Source organism: Cimex lectularius, unplaced genomic scaffold (genome assembly GCF_000648675.2).
Source record: "Cimex lectularius strain Harlan isolate CLEC.00 unplaced genomic scaffold, Clec_2.1 scaffold71, whole genome shotgun sequence".
NCBI lineage: Eukaryota > Metazoa > Arthropoda > Insecta > Hemiptera > Cimicidae > Cimex > Cimex lectularius.
In genome coordinates, this window is record NW_019392655.1 from 474,307 (window position 1) to 487,273 (window position 12,967).

A 12,967-nucleotide genomic window follows, 5' to 3' on the forward strand; every position below is an offset into this window, starting at 1 on the left:
GTCGATCGATTCAATTTAGAGATAAATCGATCGGATTCGATGTCTGTCGGAGAAAACTTCAATGAAGTTCGGACATAGTATTCGATTCAGTTTGAATGACAAAAAATATATATTTTTATTACTATTTCGTTTATTCAATACTGTGTAAAAATCTTTTGTTCTATTTGCTTACCCCTCGAGCCACCACCAAAACTGTACAGTTCATTTTAATAGATAAGTATATAAAATTTGACATTTTGTAATTTCCATATAGACTTAGATATAGATAATTAACTATATAGAAACAAAGCTTTTTTTCTTTTTGTTGGCCTGGGGCTCCAATCAAGAGGGGACTTAGTGAAAATAAATATATCTTTTATTCAGTTTTTATTTAATTCTTGTTCTTGTTACCAGTATCTACACTCTGCGATAATACGATTACGGTCAGGGTCGATCGATTCAATTTAGAGATAAATCGATCGGATTCGATGTCTGTCGGAGAAAACTTCAATGAAGTTCGAACGTTTTATTCGATTCAATTTGAAAGACAAAAATATATATTTTTATTACTTTTTCGTTTATTCAATACTTTGTAAAAATCTTTTGTTCTATTTCCTTACCCCTCGAGCCACCACCAAAAATGTACAGTTCATTTTAATAGACTATACAAAATTTGACATTTTGTAATTTTCATATAATTAACTATATAGAAACAAAGCTTTTTCTTTTTGTTGGCCTGAGGCTCCAATCCAGAGGGGACTTAGTGAAAATAAATATATCTTTTATTCAGTTTTTATTTATTTGATTCTTGTTCTTGTTATCAGTATCTACACTCTGCGATAATACGATTACGGTCAGGGTCGATCGATTCAATTTAGAGATAAATCGATCGGATTCGATGTCTGTCGGAGAAAACTTCAATGAAGTTCGAACGTTTCGATTCAATTTGAAAGACAAAAATATCTATTTTTATTACTTTTTCGTTTATTCAATACTTTGTAAAAATCTTTTGTTCTGTTTCCTTACCCTTCGAGACACCACCAAAAAGACCTCAATCCTCGAATCATGCAACTCGAAGACTCTATAACTGAAGGCACTAATGCTAACCACCAGCCATCAACACTTTCTGGTGGCCCCATTACAACACCTACATTGAACAAATAGAACAAATACAACATAAATTCCACCTTTTTTTAAATTTCAAAGGATACATTAACATTACTTGAATATAGATGTACAACACTTGAAGTCCTATTTTTGTACAAACTTAAACAAATGGCATGCTCTTCAGACTTACTCTTTGCAACTCCTTCAAATGACATTATTAAATCATTGGTAGTAGTCTTAGTTGAGAATGTAAATGGGCTCAACAAAAGATTGAAATTGACAAGAAAGATCTTGAGTCCTCTACAGATTTAAAGATCAAGAAATGACGAGACTATGGAAGTGTTACATGAAAGAATACGATGCTGGAGAAATTGGATGGAAGATTGTGTGTAGTCTATGAAGACTACTACTAAAGAAAGGAATGATAAATGAGAAAGATAGAAAAATTAACAGATGGGGACTACATTGGTAAACTTTGTGGAATTGGAATTAGGAAAGAATGTGATATAAAAGATGGATGATTATGAAGACGATCTTGAATTGGTTCTCTACGGATTTAAAGATCAAGAACGACACTGTTGAGGCATGGAAGAGTGTGGTGCAGGATAGCTTGGAATGAAAAATTATGAGGTAAAATGTGATGGTACAAATATTTATATTTCAACTTGCTAGGTACAAGAAATATATATTTACACGTGTTTTTATAAATTTTTATTTAATTATGAACTTGATTATATTTTTAAAGTAGAAGTAAAATTAAGAAATCGAAAACTAAAAATTACCCTTGTCACAGCTCAAGCTGATATAATCAGTGGTATATGTGAATGTTTGCTTATGTGTATACTTAATAAAAGATGTAGGTTCAACTCCCTGTTGACCAAAAGAGGAAATCTGAAAAATATTACATGAGTTTTAGAAGAAGCCCCCAATCCGAAAAGAAATCAAATTGATTATCCCCCGATGCTAAAATTTTACTATCACTAGTGAAATGTATTAAAGCCTCTACATATACAAATAGGAGTTTCTAATATTTTCACTAAATCCTCTAGCAAGCAACTACGGCGCTGAAATTATACTCATAAATAAATCCCTCAACATTATCTAACCAAATGAACAAATGGTAATTTACTTTTTAAATATATTTACTCCTATTTACATACCACTCATTCACCATCAACCCTCTCACATGAAACGTTCACACTAATAAATACATTCACTCTCAATACAAAATAGGTATACCCAACTATTATTACTATATGCAATAGAACGACCCAGTTTCCCCCATGAATCACAGCAGGGGACCCAAATAGCTGCCGTGCCCAAATTCTCACATCAGGTGGCAATCCTGCGTGCTCTCTATATGGAGCCAAGGAATTGCACCCTTGAATTAGGAGGGACACATCAAGCAACCTTTGCCTGTACACAGGATACATACGCAGGCTTTGACCCTAAAGTAAGTATATAATCTATATTCGGTAACTGGCTGACATACATCGCACAGACCGCTGGATCTAAAGAGGTAAAATTTTGACAGTGCATACCTATAATGTTAAGAAAGATTTCTTGCAATTGCATCCTTATGGGGATCATATGGACAATTTTTTACCAAGTAGAGACCGAAGTGAACTGAAGAATAGAAGAATTTGAAAAACAAGACATATTAAAATGCCATAGTAATCCTCTGAATCGCATTAGGAAGGTACATTAAAACACCCTGTGTGGACAAAGTTGCATGTAAAAGCTAGTATAAGTATACTTTTTATACCTGTTATGTAACTAACCTAATTGAGGGTTGATGGGTGTACTCAATATTCCGCCATCGACCCTTCACACTACATATTCACATTAATAAATACATTCACTATCAACACACACTAGGGTATCCCAATATCAGCACTATATATAACCAGTTTCTTCCAAAAATTTGTACTGGGAACACAAATACGTGCTGCCGAGCTCAAGCATTCCTACATGCTCTCTATATGGAGCCAAGGAACTGCACTCTTCTGTACAGGGTGTAATACAATTATTTTTAAAAAAAATTGGCCACTTTAGTAGGATTGAAGTCAGAAGTTGCATGTAAAAGCTAGTATAAGTATATATTCTTAACTGGGTGAGGATGACCCTTTTTTGAAGGATCAGAACCATTAGAGCCACCCATCGACTGTGCTCTTGATACATGAGAAAAGAGTAAATTTTAATTTGACAAATAGTTTTTTTTTGTTACTTTTAAGCAAGCTCAAATATATGAAGAAGATAAATGAGTTTATTCTGTTGAGGGAACGACCAGGTAGTAGAAGGTCGAATTTGAAGAGGGCGGTCCGTGCTCAGAATCGATGCCCCCGCGCAGCCTGGAATCGAGTGCTGAGCCGGCTGCTGAGTCGATACCGACCTCCGTGGACAGGCAGTCGATGATTTTCTCAGCAGGAGGACGGAATTCATGAGATTTCCTCATCGCCTCCCCGCCCTGTTCAGTACAGTACACACTCGGCCCTGATCTCCCTCGGCCATTGACGCTGATTTCGCGACCTAATCCTTTTTCAGTTGACCGAGAAGAAAGGAAGTAAAATGCAAGCCATCAAATGCGTTGTCGTAGGCGACGGGTGAGTACCGGAACTTAATCGTCCACCTTCCGCAGATCCTTCTCCCATGTGAAACAGGTTAGTCTGCTGACAATTTTGACAGCCGCCCTTGTTAATTTCAACTCCGGGACTCTAGGACACCGCCCCCGGCCGACTATCACCAGGGATGACCCTATCTCTAAGAGACGTGCCCTTTAACCCGATGACTCGTCTCTCGATTCATTTTCCCCGGGGACATCGCGTGGGATTAAAAGATTTAATGGAAATTGACGCCTCCCTCCCTTCTTTAATCCTTGGTCCGAGTTATTTCTGTACGTCCAAGTAAACAGTTCTCTTTTTCAGTGCCGTCGGTAAGACCTGCCTCCTCATCAGCTACACAACAAATGCCTTTCCTGGAGAATACATTCCAACTGTGTAAGTGTCATTTCTATTATCACCAATTATCTCTTATCCTAATCCTGCACAAAAATGTAAAATTACAGAAATATATTTTTTTTTAGCAAGAAACATTTTTAACAAAAATGATGTACTGAGTAAATAATGAAAACAGCAGTACAATTATTTTAACAAGGTGAACACAAGGCAGGAGTATTGTATGAAAAACTAACGTGCTGACCATCATACTTTACTGTTCGGCATAAATATATAGTAAACAACAAAAACAAAGTCATTCACTTTAAACATGCTTTTTTTCATCATGAAATAGTTTTAACAAAAAATTTGTAATATGTAACATTAACAACAGTACAATTATTTTAACAAGGCGAGCACAAGACAGGAGTAAGATAAAATGAAAAACTAACCCACTGACCATCATACACCTGCTGTTCAGCATAAATGTAAACTATACAACATAAAGAACAACATGCATTTTTTTTTATCTTGAAATATTTTTAACAAAAGAATGTACTATGTACTATGTAAGTAATAACAGCAGTACAATTATTTTAACAAGGCGAGCACAAGGCAAGAGTACGATCATATGAAAAACTAACATGCTGACCATCGTACTTCTTCTGTTCGGCATAAATATAAACTAAACAACATAAAAAGTCATGCTCTTTAAACATACATTTTTTTTGTCTTGTGATATTTTTGGCCAAAAATTATGTATTATGTAAATAATTATTCAGATATCGTGAGATGCGGTCGGGTGTGATGTGGGTTTCACAAAAACATTTTCTTCATCGTGTCAACGTTTCGATCTCAATAAAAGATCGAAACATTTTTTTTTGTCTTGTGATATTTTTGGCCAAAATTATGTACTATGTAAATAATAATGACAGCAGAGTTGTGCACCTTATACATGCATTTTTTTTATCTTGAAATATTTTTAACAAAAAATGTGTACTGTAAAAAGGGGAAATTTTTTTCTGACTGTTTGGCCTGCCTATTCTTGGTGTTTTGACATTTCAGATAAGGTTTGGTTTTTTGCCATCTACAGTACAATCGAATTTCCCATAAGTAGACACTACTCAAGAATATAAATGGAAAAAATTAATTCTCTTTCTCGTAGATTTGTATTTCAACTTTTTTTTTTTTTTTTTTTTGGTCTTATGATCTTGCATATTAGCCATAGTACGAATTCTTGTGTGTTCAAATTGGGGGTTATCGGGAAAAAAGGGCCAGAGGCGACGGTGGGAATCGAACCCACGACCGCGGCGTGAGAGTCTCTCATGCTAACCACTCGGCTACCACGGTCCCCCAACTTCAACTTTTCTTTGATAGAAAAAAATCTTCTTTTTACTCATATCAGATCAGTTTGTCACAATCACATTCTTTGATTTACTCTAATCCAGTGTTGTTCAAATTCACGTAAAAATATTCATGTTGTTTGTTAACCTTAGACCTTAAATATACACTTTTTATCATGAAACATTTAAAAAAAATTAAATACTATATAAATATTGATAACAGTCTTGATTATTTAAACAAGGCATGAGAAAAACATGTATTTGATGTCTTCATTTCAACAAGTGTGTAATGACTATTACCAACAACCACTTTTTACATTATCATTTCTATACAGTAGAGTCCTGCTAGTCTGAATACCCATCCCTGTTTGGATTAGCCAAATTTACTCGATGTAGAAGCAGGCAGTCATGGTTTATTAAGAAATGAATCTAAAGTCGAAAATAACCAAACAGACACTTCTAATATCTGTTCATCAGGTAATTGTTACTAGTACAACTACAGAAAAGTTGTTCAGTTTGGTCGGTTCTGCTGGTACATTGATTGATCAAGCAGGAAGGTGGATTTTGGTCCCGAATTCAAGTACTCAGAGCCCACGGGCATACCTTCCAGACATTCCTTCAGAATTAAATCAAGACTTCCTGAGCATCTAGGCACCAAAAGGGGTTGAAACCGGGTAAAAATCATGTTCAAGTAAGTAGCTATCTTTTGATATATGGATGTGAGTCATAAGAAGTTTAGTAAGTGCAGGAGAATTTGGCCCTAAAATTAAGTACAGACAGTGAAATCAATAATTTTCAAGCTATAGTTTAGGGAATTGAAATATATACTCAATTTAATTAGATATAAAGATATCACATAAGGTAGCCATGAGAGCACTAAACTCAACATTAATTTGAATTTAGTGTTGATGAATCGCAGTACCAAATTAAATAGGTTGGGTATGCAAACCAGTCAGTACTCGGTTTATGTAGCGGAAAACAGCAACAAGTTTTGAGCGAGAAAATGACCAGAATCACCCATTCACATAAGTGATCTTATTGGCGAGATATAAAAGAAAAGAAATTACAGAATAAATGAGAGGCTGCAGGAAGAGATTCTGAATCTTCAACAGGTTTCCTGACATCCGAATCGGCGAAAAATATTTGCTTTGTCCTACACCACAAGATTTACATTCTACTAGGATTTGATTAAATTCAGTTTGTTTTCTTCTAAATCTCTATTACTTTTGATGTTCAGTTAGTCGTGTCACATTTTAATCCATAACTTACTTCAGCTGAATTATTTATTACCTGCTTAATCAATAGTCAATTAATTTTAATTTTCAGATTTGATAACTATTCTGCCAATGTTATGGTCGATGGGAAGCCTATCAACCTAGGTTTATGGGATACAGCTGGTCAGGAAGATTACGACAGGCTTAGGCCTCTGTCTTATCCTCAAACGGTACTTAATATTAAATTTAAATAGGCTGACTTTTTTATTTTCAGAATCAATCTAAAATTATTTTGTTTCAGGATGTGTTTCTTATTTGTTTCTCTCTGGTGAATCCAGCTTCATTTGAAAACGTCCGTGCAAAAGTAAATGAGACTTGATTACTTTGACAATTCTGTATCTTTGATATATGAATCATATGCATTAGTCATATACAAGGAATCTTTGCACTTCCAGACATTACAAAAAAAAAAAAATCTGATCAGTGATTTTTCATTTAACAAAAATGAGCTTTGATTCATTGATACATACAAAGTTGAAAAAAATTTCTGATCATAATTATCATTATTGTCCACAGTGGTATCCTGAGGTACGACACCACTGTCCATCAACGCCAATCATATTAGTCGGTACTAAACTTGATCTAAGAGAAGATAAGGATACTATTGAAAGACTAAAGGAAAAGAAATTAACTCCAATTACTTACCCTCAGGTTAGTCGCTTAATTTCCTTCTTTCCAGCTTTACAAATTATTTGACAAAAGCAGAATAGAATCAATCAAATAACAAATTACAATATTTCTAATAATGTGTATGACATTTAAAAAACCCATGAAATGCTTCACAAAAAAAAAAAAAAAAATGGAATCATATATGTACCCTTACCTTAAAGGCCCGGCCAGACAGTAAATGATTTGTCATAGTGAGAAGCAATACCTGACTAAGGTTTTCTGGAGATCTAGTTGTACTACGTAATTCGGCATCCTTGTCAGACAGAATACAATTTATCTCTACTGACCTGATTTTCTTGTATAAATAAGCGATCCGATTGTACAAAATCAAAGATCGCCCTACAGGATTTGGTTCTTTGAGGCACATTTTCTTTGACTTTCATAATGCTAAGAGCAGAAGGAGTGGTTCTTCACCCAAAAACATACTCAATGTCAATAAATTTAAAAAAAGTGTAGCAAATTAATGCTCTCTGGATCATTCATACAATCTTATGTTCTGTGCCTACATCACTTCTTACCACCCCTAAACCTAACCTTAACACTACCCCTACCAACTAAACCTAATCATAACCATGCCTAATCTAACCTAAGTCTAACCATACATCATCTAACCTAACCCTACCTAAATTAACCCTTACACTACTATCTAACTAGCCATAACCATTCCTAATCTACCTTACTATACCTAATCTTATAAAAATTAACCCTAACCTTATCTAAACTACCCCTAACACTACCCCTAGCCAACTAAACCTAACCATAACCATACCTAATCAAAACCTCTCTAAACTAACCCTAACATTATCCCTACCTAACAAAACTGATCCTAATAATTATATCTACCTTATTTAACGTAACCATGACTATACCTAATTTAGCCTAATCTTATTTAAACACTAGCCCTACCTAACTAAATCTAACCATAACTATACCTTATTTAACCTAACAAGACCATACATAATTCAACCCAACCTTATCTCAACTAACCCTAACACTACCCGTACCTAAATAAGCCTAACCATAACCTAATCCTAACCTATTTACTTAATCCAGTCTGACATTACTTAATCTAGCCTTTCCATGTGCACTCCCGGGTAACGCAAAAATGATCACACAAAATTATGCATCCAGCCCAAACACATTTCCATTGAAAATACATTATGAAAATAAGTGTCAATCAAGGATTCATTTTTGTATATATTAACTAAAATTATTTTTGCTTGTTAATATCAATAAAAAAAAACTAATCTAGTGTCATGTTTTTTGTTTCAATTTTCAAGGGCCTAGCTATGGCTAAAGAGATTGGTGCTGTAAAGTATCTAGAATGTAGTGCGCTGACCCAGAAAGGGTTAAAGACTGTATTCGACGAAGCCATCCGAGCAGTACTTTGCCCGATCCTTCAGGTGAAGCCAAAGAGGAAGTGTATTGTGTTATAAGGATGTTTGTATATTTTTAAACAAATATGCTAATCACCGAGTCAAACTATAGACCTGGTATCAACGATATCTGATCAAACGCAGTTATGGCAATAGGTTCCACCCCATTAAAATCATTAAAACCCATTGCTGGCTGTAAACTACCCTTATGACTGTAAATAGTTTTTAATGAGCCTAAAAAAAGATAAATAAAAACTTAATAAAACAAGTTTTATGTTACCTGAGTTGTAAATAACAAATTTCCAATTGATGATGTTACAATTTTTACAATATGAAATATGAAATAATAGCGTTTCAAATGTTTAAATTTTGAGTTCAAGAATTAAAAACTAAAAAATTCTTTTTTTTTTGCCCTGAATTTATACGATAGCAAAAAAATAGATACATTTATTAGGCTAGGCTCATGTAAATAACTGTCTATATATTTTCTATATGGGATAATTCATTTTGACATCTACATGGTTATATCATTTGTTAAACTGTTATGCAAATTGTTGTTGGATGTAATTTTTTTTCTTTTTTGAGATTTTTAGTCGGATAATTTTTTTAAAAACATTTTTTTCTTTTAAGGTCTATCCATTTATCCCATAAACTACAGAAGTTGTAACATAACACTTATGATTCTATAATTACATATAGTATAATCACTTTTTAAATTAACACTATATTATATTTTGATATAACAACAAAAAAATATATTTTTTGGATTGAATATATTAAATTTTCAATATTTATTTTCTTGCCTTAATAAAATCGATATGCGTATTATAAATTATATATTGTAACAGTTATTTCAAGCCCTTACGTATATTCAGAAATATTGCGGTTAATTATTTAAACGCCATTTTAAATTTATTAATTAACTAATTGTTTGAAGAAAAAATGAGAATGCTTTAATAATTTCAGCACAAAAAGTTATTATTTAAAGTGATATGTGTGTACGGATCAGTATTTGTAAGAATAATAGAAATCTATTATTATTAAGATATCAAGAGTATATTTTTAAAGGTAATAAATAGTATGCATTTTTAAGTTATATGTATGTAACGATTATGAATTTATATATACACACGTACATACATGAGTAATAAAAATATATTAGCTGTGTATAATTTCCGTTTTAAAATTGCATAGAATTATCATTTTGTGCTGCATTACAAAAGAAAAATTCAGATGTGTAAAACACCAAATATATGTGATTTTTTCAAATGAGGTTTATTTCTAATCGTGTTGAAAAATCTAGCATTAGATTCCAGGTTTTATCGTCCACTAAGGTTTTATCAGGCAGAATAAATATGGTTTTTTTTTTTCAATCTTGATTGATTATATTGAATATTCAAGCTTTTTCGAAATAGTTAAAAAAATAATCTCAAACAAGAAATAATATTGAATCTCATTAAAAAAAACCCCATCTTTTTTTATTAACTAATTTGTTAATATTATTTATAATATTAGGCCATTCAATTTTCCCCAGACATTGAAAGGCATACACAAATGTATGAAATCAAACATGGTTTTTTTTTTTATTAAAGTATTATTTCTCATTATTATTTGGATTTTTTTTTTAAGTTTCTAATTTATATATATATTGTTACTGGAGTGTATATTTTAATCTAAGCCTAAATATTATGTACATAACATTGCTTTGAATTTATATTCAATATTTCAAAATTATATTTGTTATATAAATAATTTATATTGTAATATGTATGATTGATACCCGCCCCCTTTTTCGTTTATTTCCTTGTTTTGTTTTGAAGAAATACAAATCGGTGTCTTTTGTTGCATGTTAGAGATTTTTTAATTGAAAAAAATGAAAAAAAGCTTTGTATAGAGTTAAAATTTGCTCAAATACTAATTTTTGTGCTAAGAGTTGATGCATATATAGAGGCATTTATAATTTAAATATTGTTATGAGTTGATACTGATAAATTTTTTAAGAAGTTAGTTTTTTTTTGTTAAATGGAGAAACTAATTGTGACATTGGGTAAAATGAAATGCCACTTTAACACTGCCACAGCTTAATCGCCCCACTAATTAAAAAAAATGTAAAGATAATAATATCGAATAAAATGTAATCTAGAATTGTTTAATAAACATATTAAGGATTTTACCTTGATTTTTTTAAACTTTCCCTTTACAATTTATTTTTTCGATAAAATTTATTCATTACTGAGGATGATGAGATATCCAGTGGTCCTGCATTCGATCCCGGGACCTTGACCTTACAGTGATGTGCACTGTGTCAACGCCTAAACCGTTTTGGCCACTGACGCCCCCCAAAAAATTTTTTATTTTCTGAGTTTTGTGAAACTCATAGTTGGCTTTTTTAGAGTTGGTATGGTATGGTAAAAAAAGATACTAGGAAGCGTGATTTGTGCTCCGCAGGCACTGCAGCCTTCTGGCTTGTACCTTCCTAGTTCCTTAGTTCAGTGCAGTAGACAATCCTTCTTAATCAGGTCATTGACTGCCAGTGCTGCAATTTGATTCCCTAAGTTTTTTCTGTACGTTAGATTAAATCTCCATTGAGCTGTTGCTTCGCATTCGAAGATGATATGAGTGGCTGTTTCCTCCTCCTCATTACATAATGTGCAAATGGGATCATTGTTTTATATACCCATGGGTAGATGTTTTCTCAGATGCCAGTGGCCGATGAGTAGTCCTACCACTCTGAGTTTGGCCCTCTCCAATTTCAGCAGTGCTTTTGACAGTCTTGATGAGGGTTGTTTCATCATAAGTTTTCTATGTCTAGCACTGCTAGAGTTCCACTTCTTTTGTTTTGTTTGGATCCATCCTGCGATGGAGGATTCTATATTTGTTTTTATCCCAAGTATAGGTCTTACAGATACTCCTCTGGCCAGACTGTGCTTTCTTGTTACCCAAAATCCCCCTGTGCCCTGGCACCCAAGATATCGTCAGGTTGTATTTCCCCAGGTTTTGGAGTTTTTGGATGCATTCACTAATTTTGATGTGATTCTTTTACACGCCAATGTTTTAATGGCTGCTTGGCTATCTGATCTTATGAGGATTTTTTGTCAGTGTAACCTCTTTTAAGATTTTCCAGGGCACAAGCATTGATGGCATGTATTTCTGCTTGAAAGACCGATGTCTGATTGCTCATGTTTTGGGCTCGTACAGAAAACGCCCGATCCGGTTCCTTCATTTGTTTTGGAGCCATCTGTATACATATCATTGTATCTGAAGCTCTCCTGTGTTCTTCCTCTCCTTTATAATCTGTTGAGACTGTATAGGATGTTGTGAAGAATGTTTTCGGTCAGTCCCCATTTCTAATCATGTGTGTCTGATTTTGTTTATTAAGATTGTATGCCCGAATTGTTTAGTTCCTAACCAATTTAATTGTTTTTGGAGCCTAAATGAGCTTTTCCTAACCTCTCCTTGTATAAATATTTCCCGTGGAGTAGGTTTAGCTGAGTTTCTAGTGCACTTGTAGGGGTTGTTCTCATTTCCCCTGTGATGCATATGTTTGCTAGTATGTAGCCCCTATGCTGCCTAATCTTTGAGTAGCTGCTTTTTGTTGAGCTTTGTTCAACCAGATTAGCATTTCATAGGTTATTCCAGGTCTTTATTTTTATTTTAATAGTTAGTAATAAACTTTTTCTTTTTAACCAACCAAACCTATATTTGGTATGGAAAATATGAATAAATACTAAATACATTAAAATTTAACAGTGTATGTACAGTATATAAAAACAATGTGATATATACAATATAACGCATTTATTTTTTTAAATATTTTTTTTATTAATATTATAAAGGCATACAACCACGATGGGTCAAAACTGCCTTGACGATGAATTAATCGTAGGGAGAAGAAGACAGAGAGCGATAGGCCAGGAGGGCAGGGACATCAAGAGCAGGCGCACCCCCACAGCGAACCGGACACCACAAGACCAGGCAAGAACCAGACACCCAGACCAGCTCCTCTCCACACAAGATCTTAGTGGTCAAGAGACAGTGGCAGACTTCTCAGAGGGCTGCGCATGGTGTGCCAGCATCCGCAGCCCTCCCAAGTTCCGGGGTTCAAACTCAACCCAGAGGCCAGCCCCACCCACCCCCGGCACTGGCCCCCCAGGAGCCGCACCCGCACCCAAGGCCGTCCTGCCCTCCTACTCATTGTTATTCACAATTTATCGGTCAACCCAGATTCAGTTAGGAACTCAAAAAGCTTTTTAATGTTAGCTGGGGAATCTTTCAAAATTTCGGTC

The 12,967-nt window shown here is 33.9% G+C and overlaps 1 protein-coding gene across 1 annotated transcript; it reads left to right on the forward strand.

Annotated features, from left to right (window-relative positions):
* Window positions 1–3,470: 3,470 nt before the first annotated feature.
* Window positions 3,471–8,971, forward strand: LOC106668273 (ras-related protein Rac1). Its single transcript, XM_014396876.2, has 6 exons — window positions 3,471–3,689; window positions 4,011–4,082; window positions 6,689–6,806; window positions 6,878–6,940; window positions 7,153–7,287; window positions 8,586–8,971. The coding sequence occupies exons 1-6, from the start codon at window positions 3,655–3,657 to the stop codon at window positions 8,739–8,741; spliced, it is 579 nt and encodes a 192-aa protein (XP_014252362.1). The 5' UTR covers window positions 3,471–3,654; the 3' UTR covers window positions 8,742–8,971.
* Window positions 8,972–12,967: the final 3,996 nt, after the last annotated feature.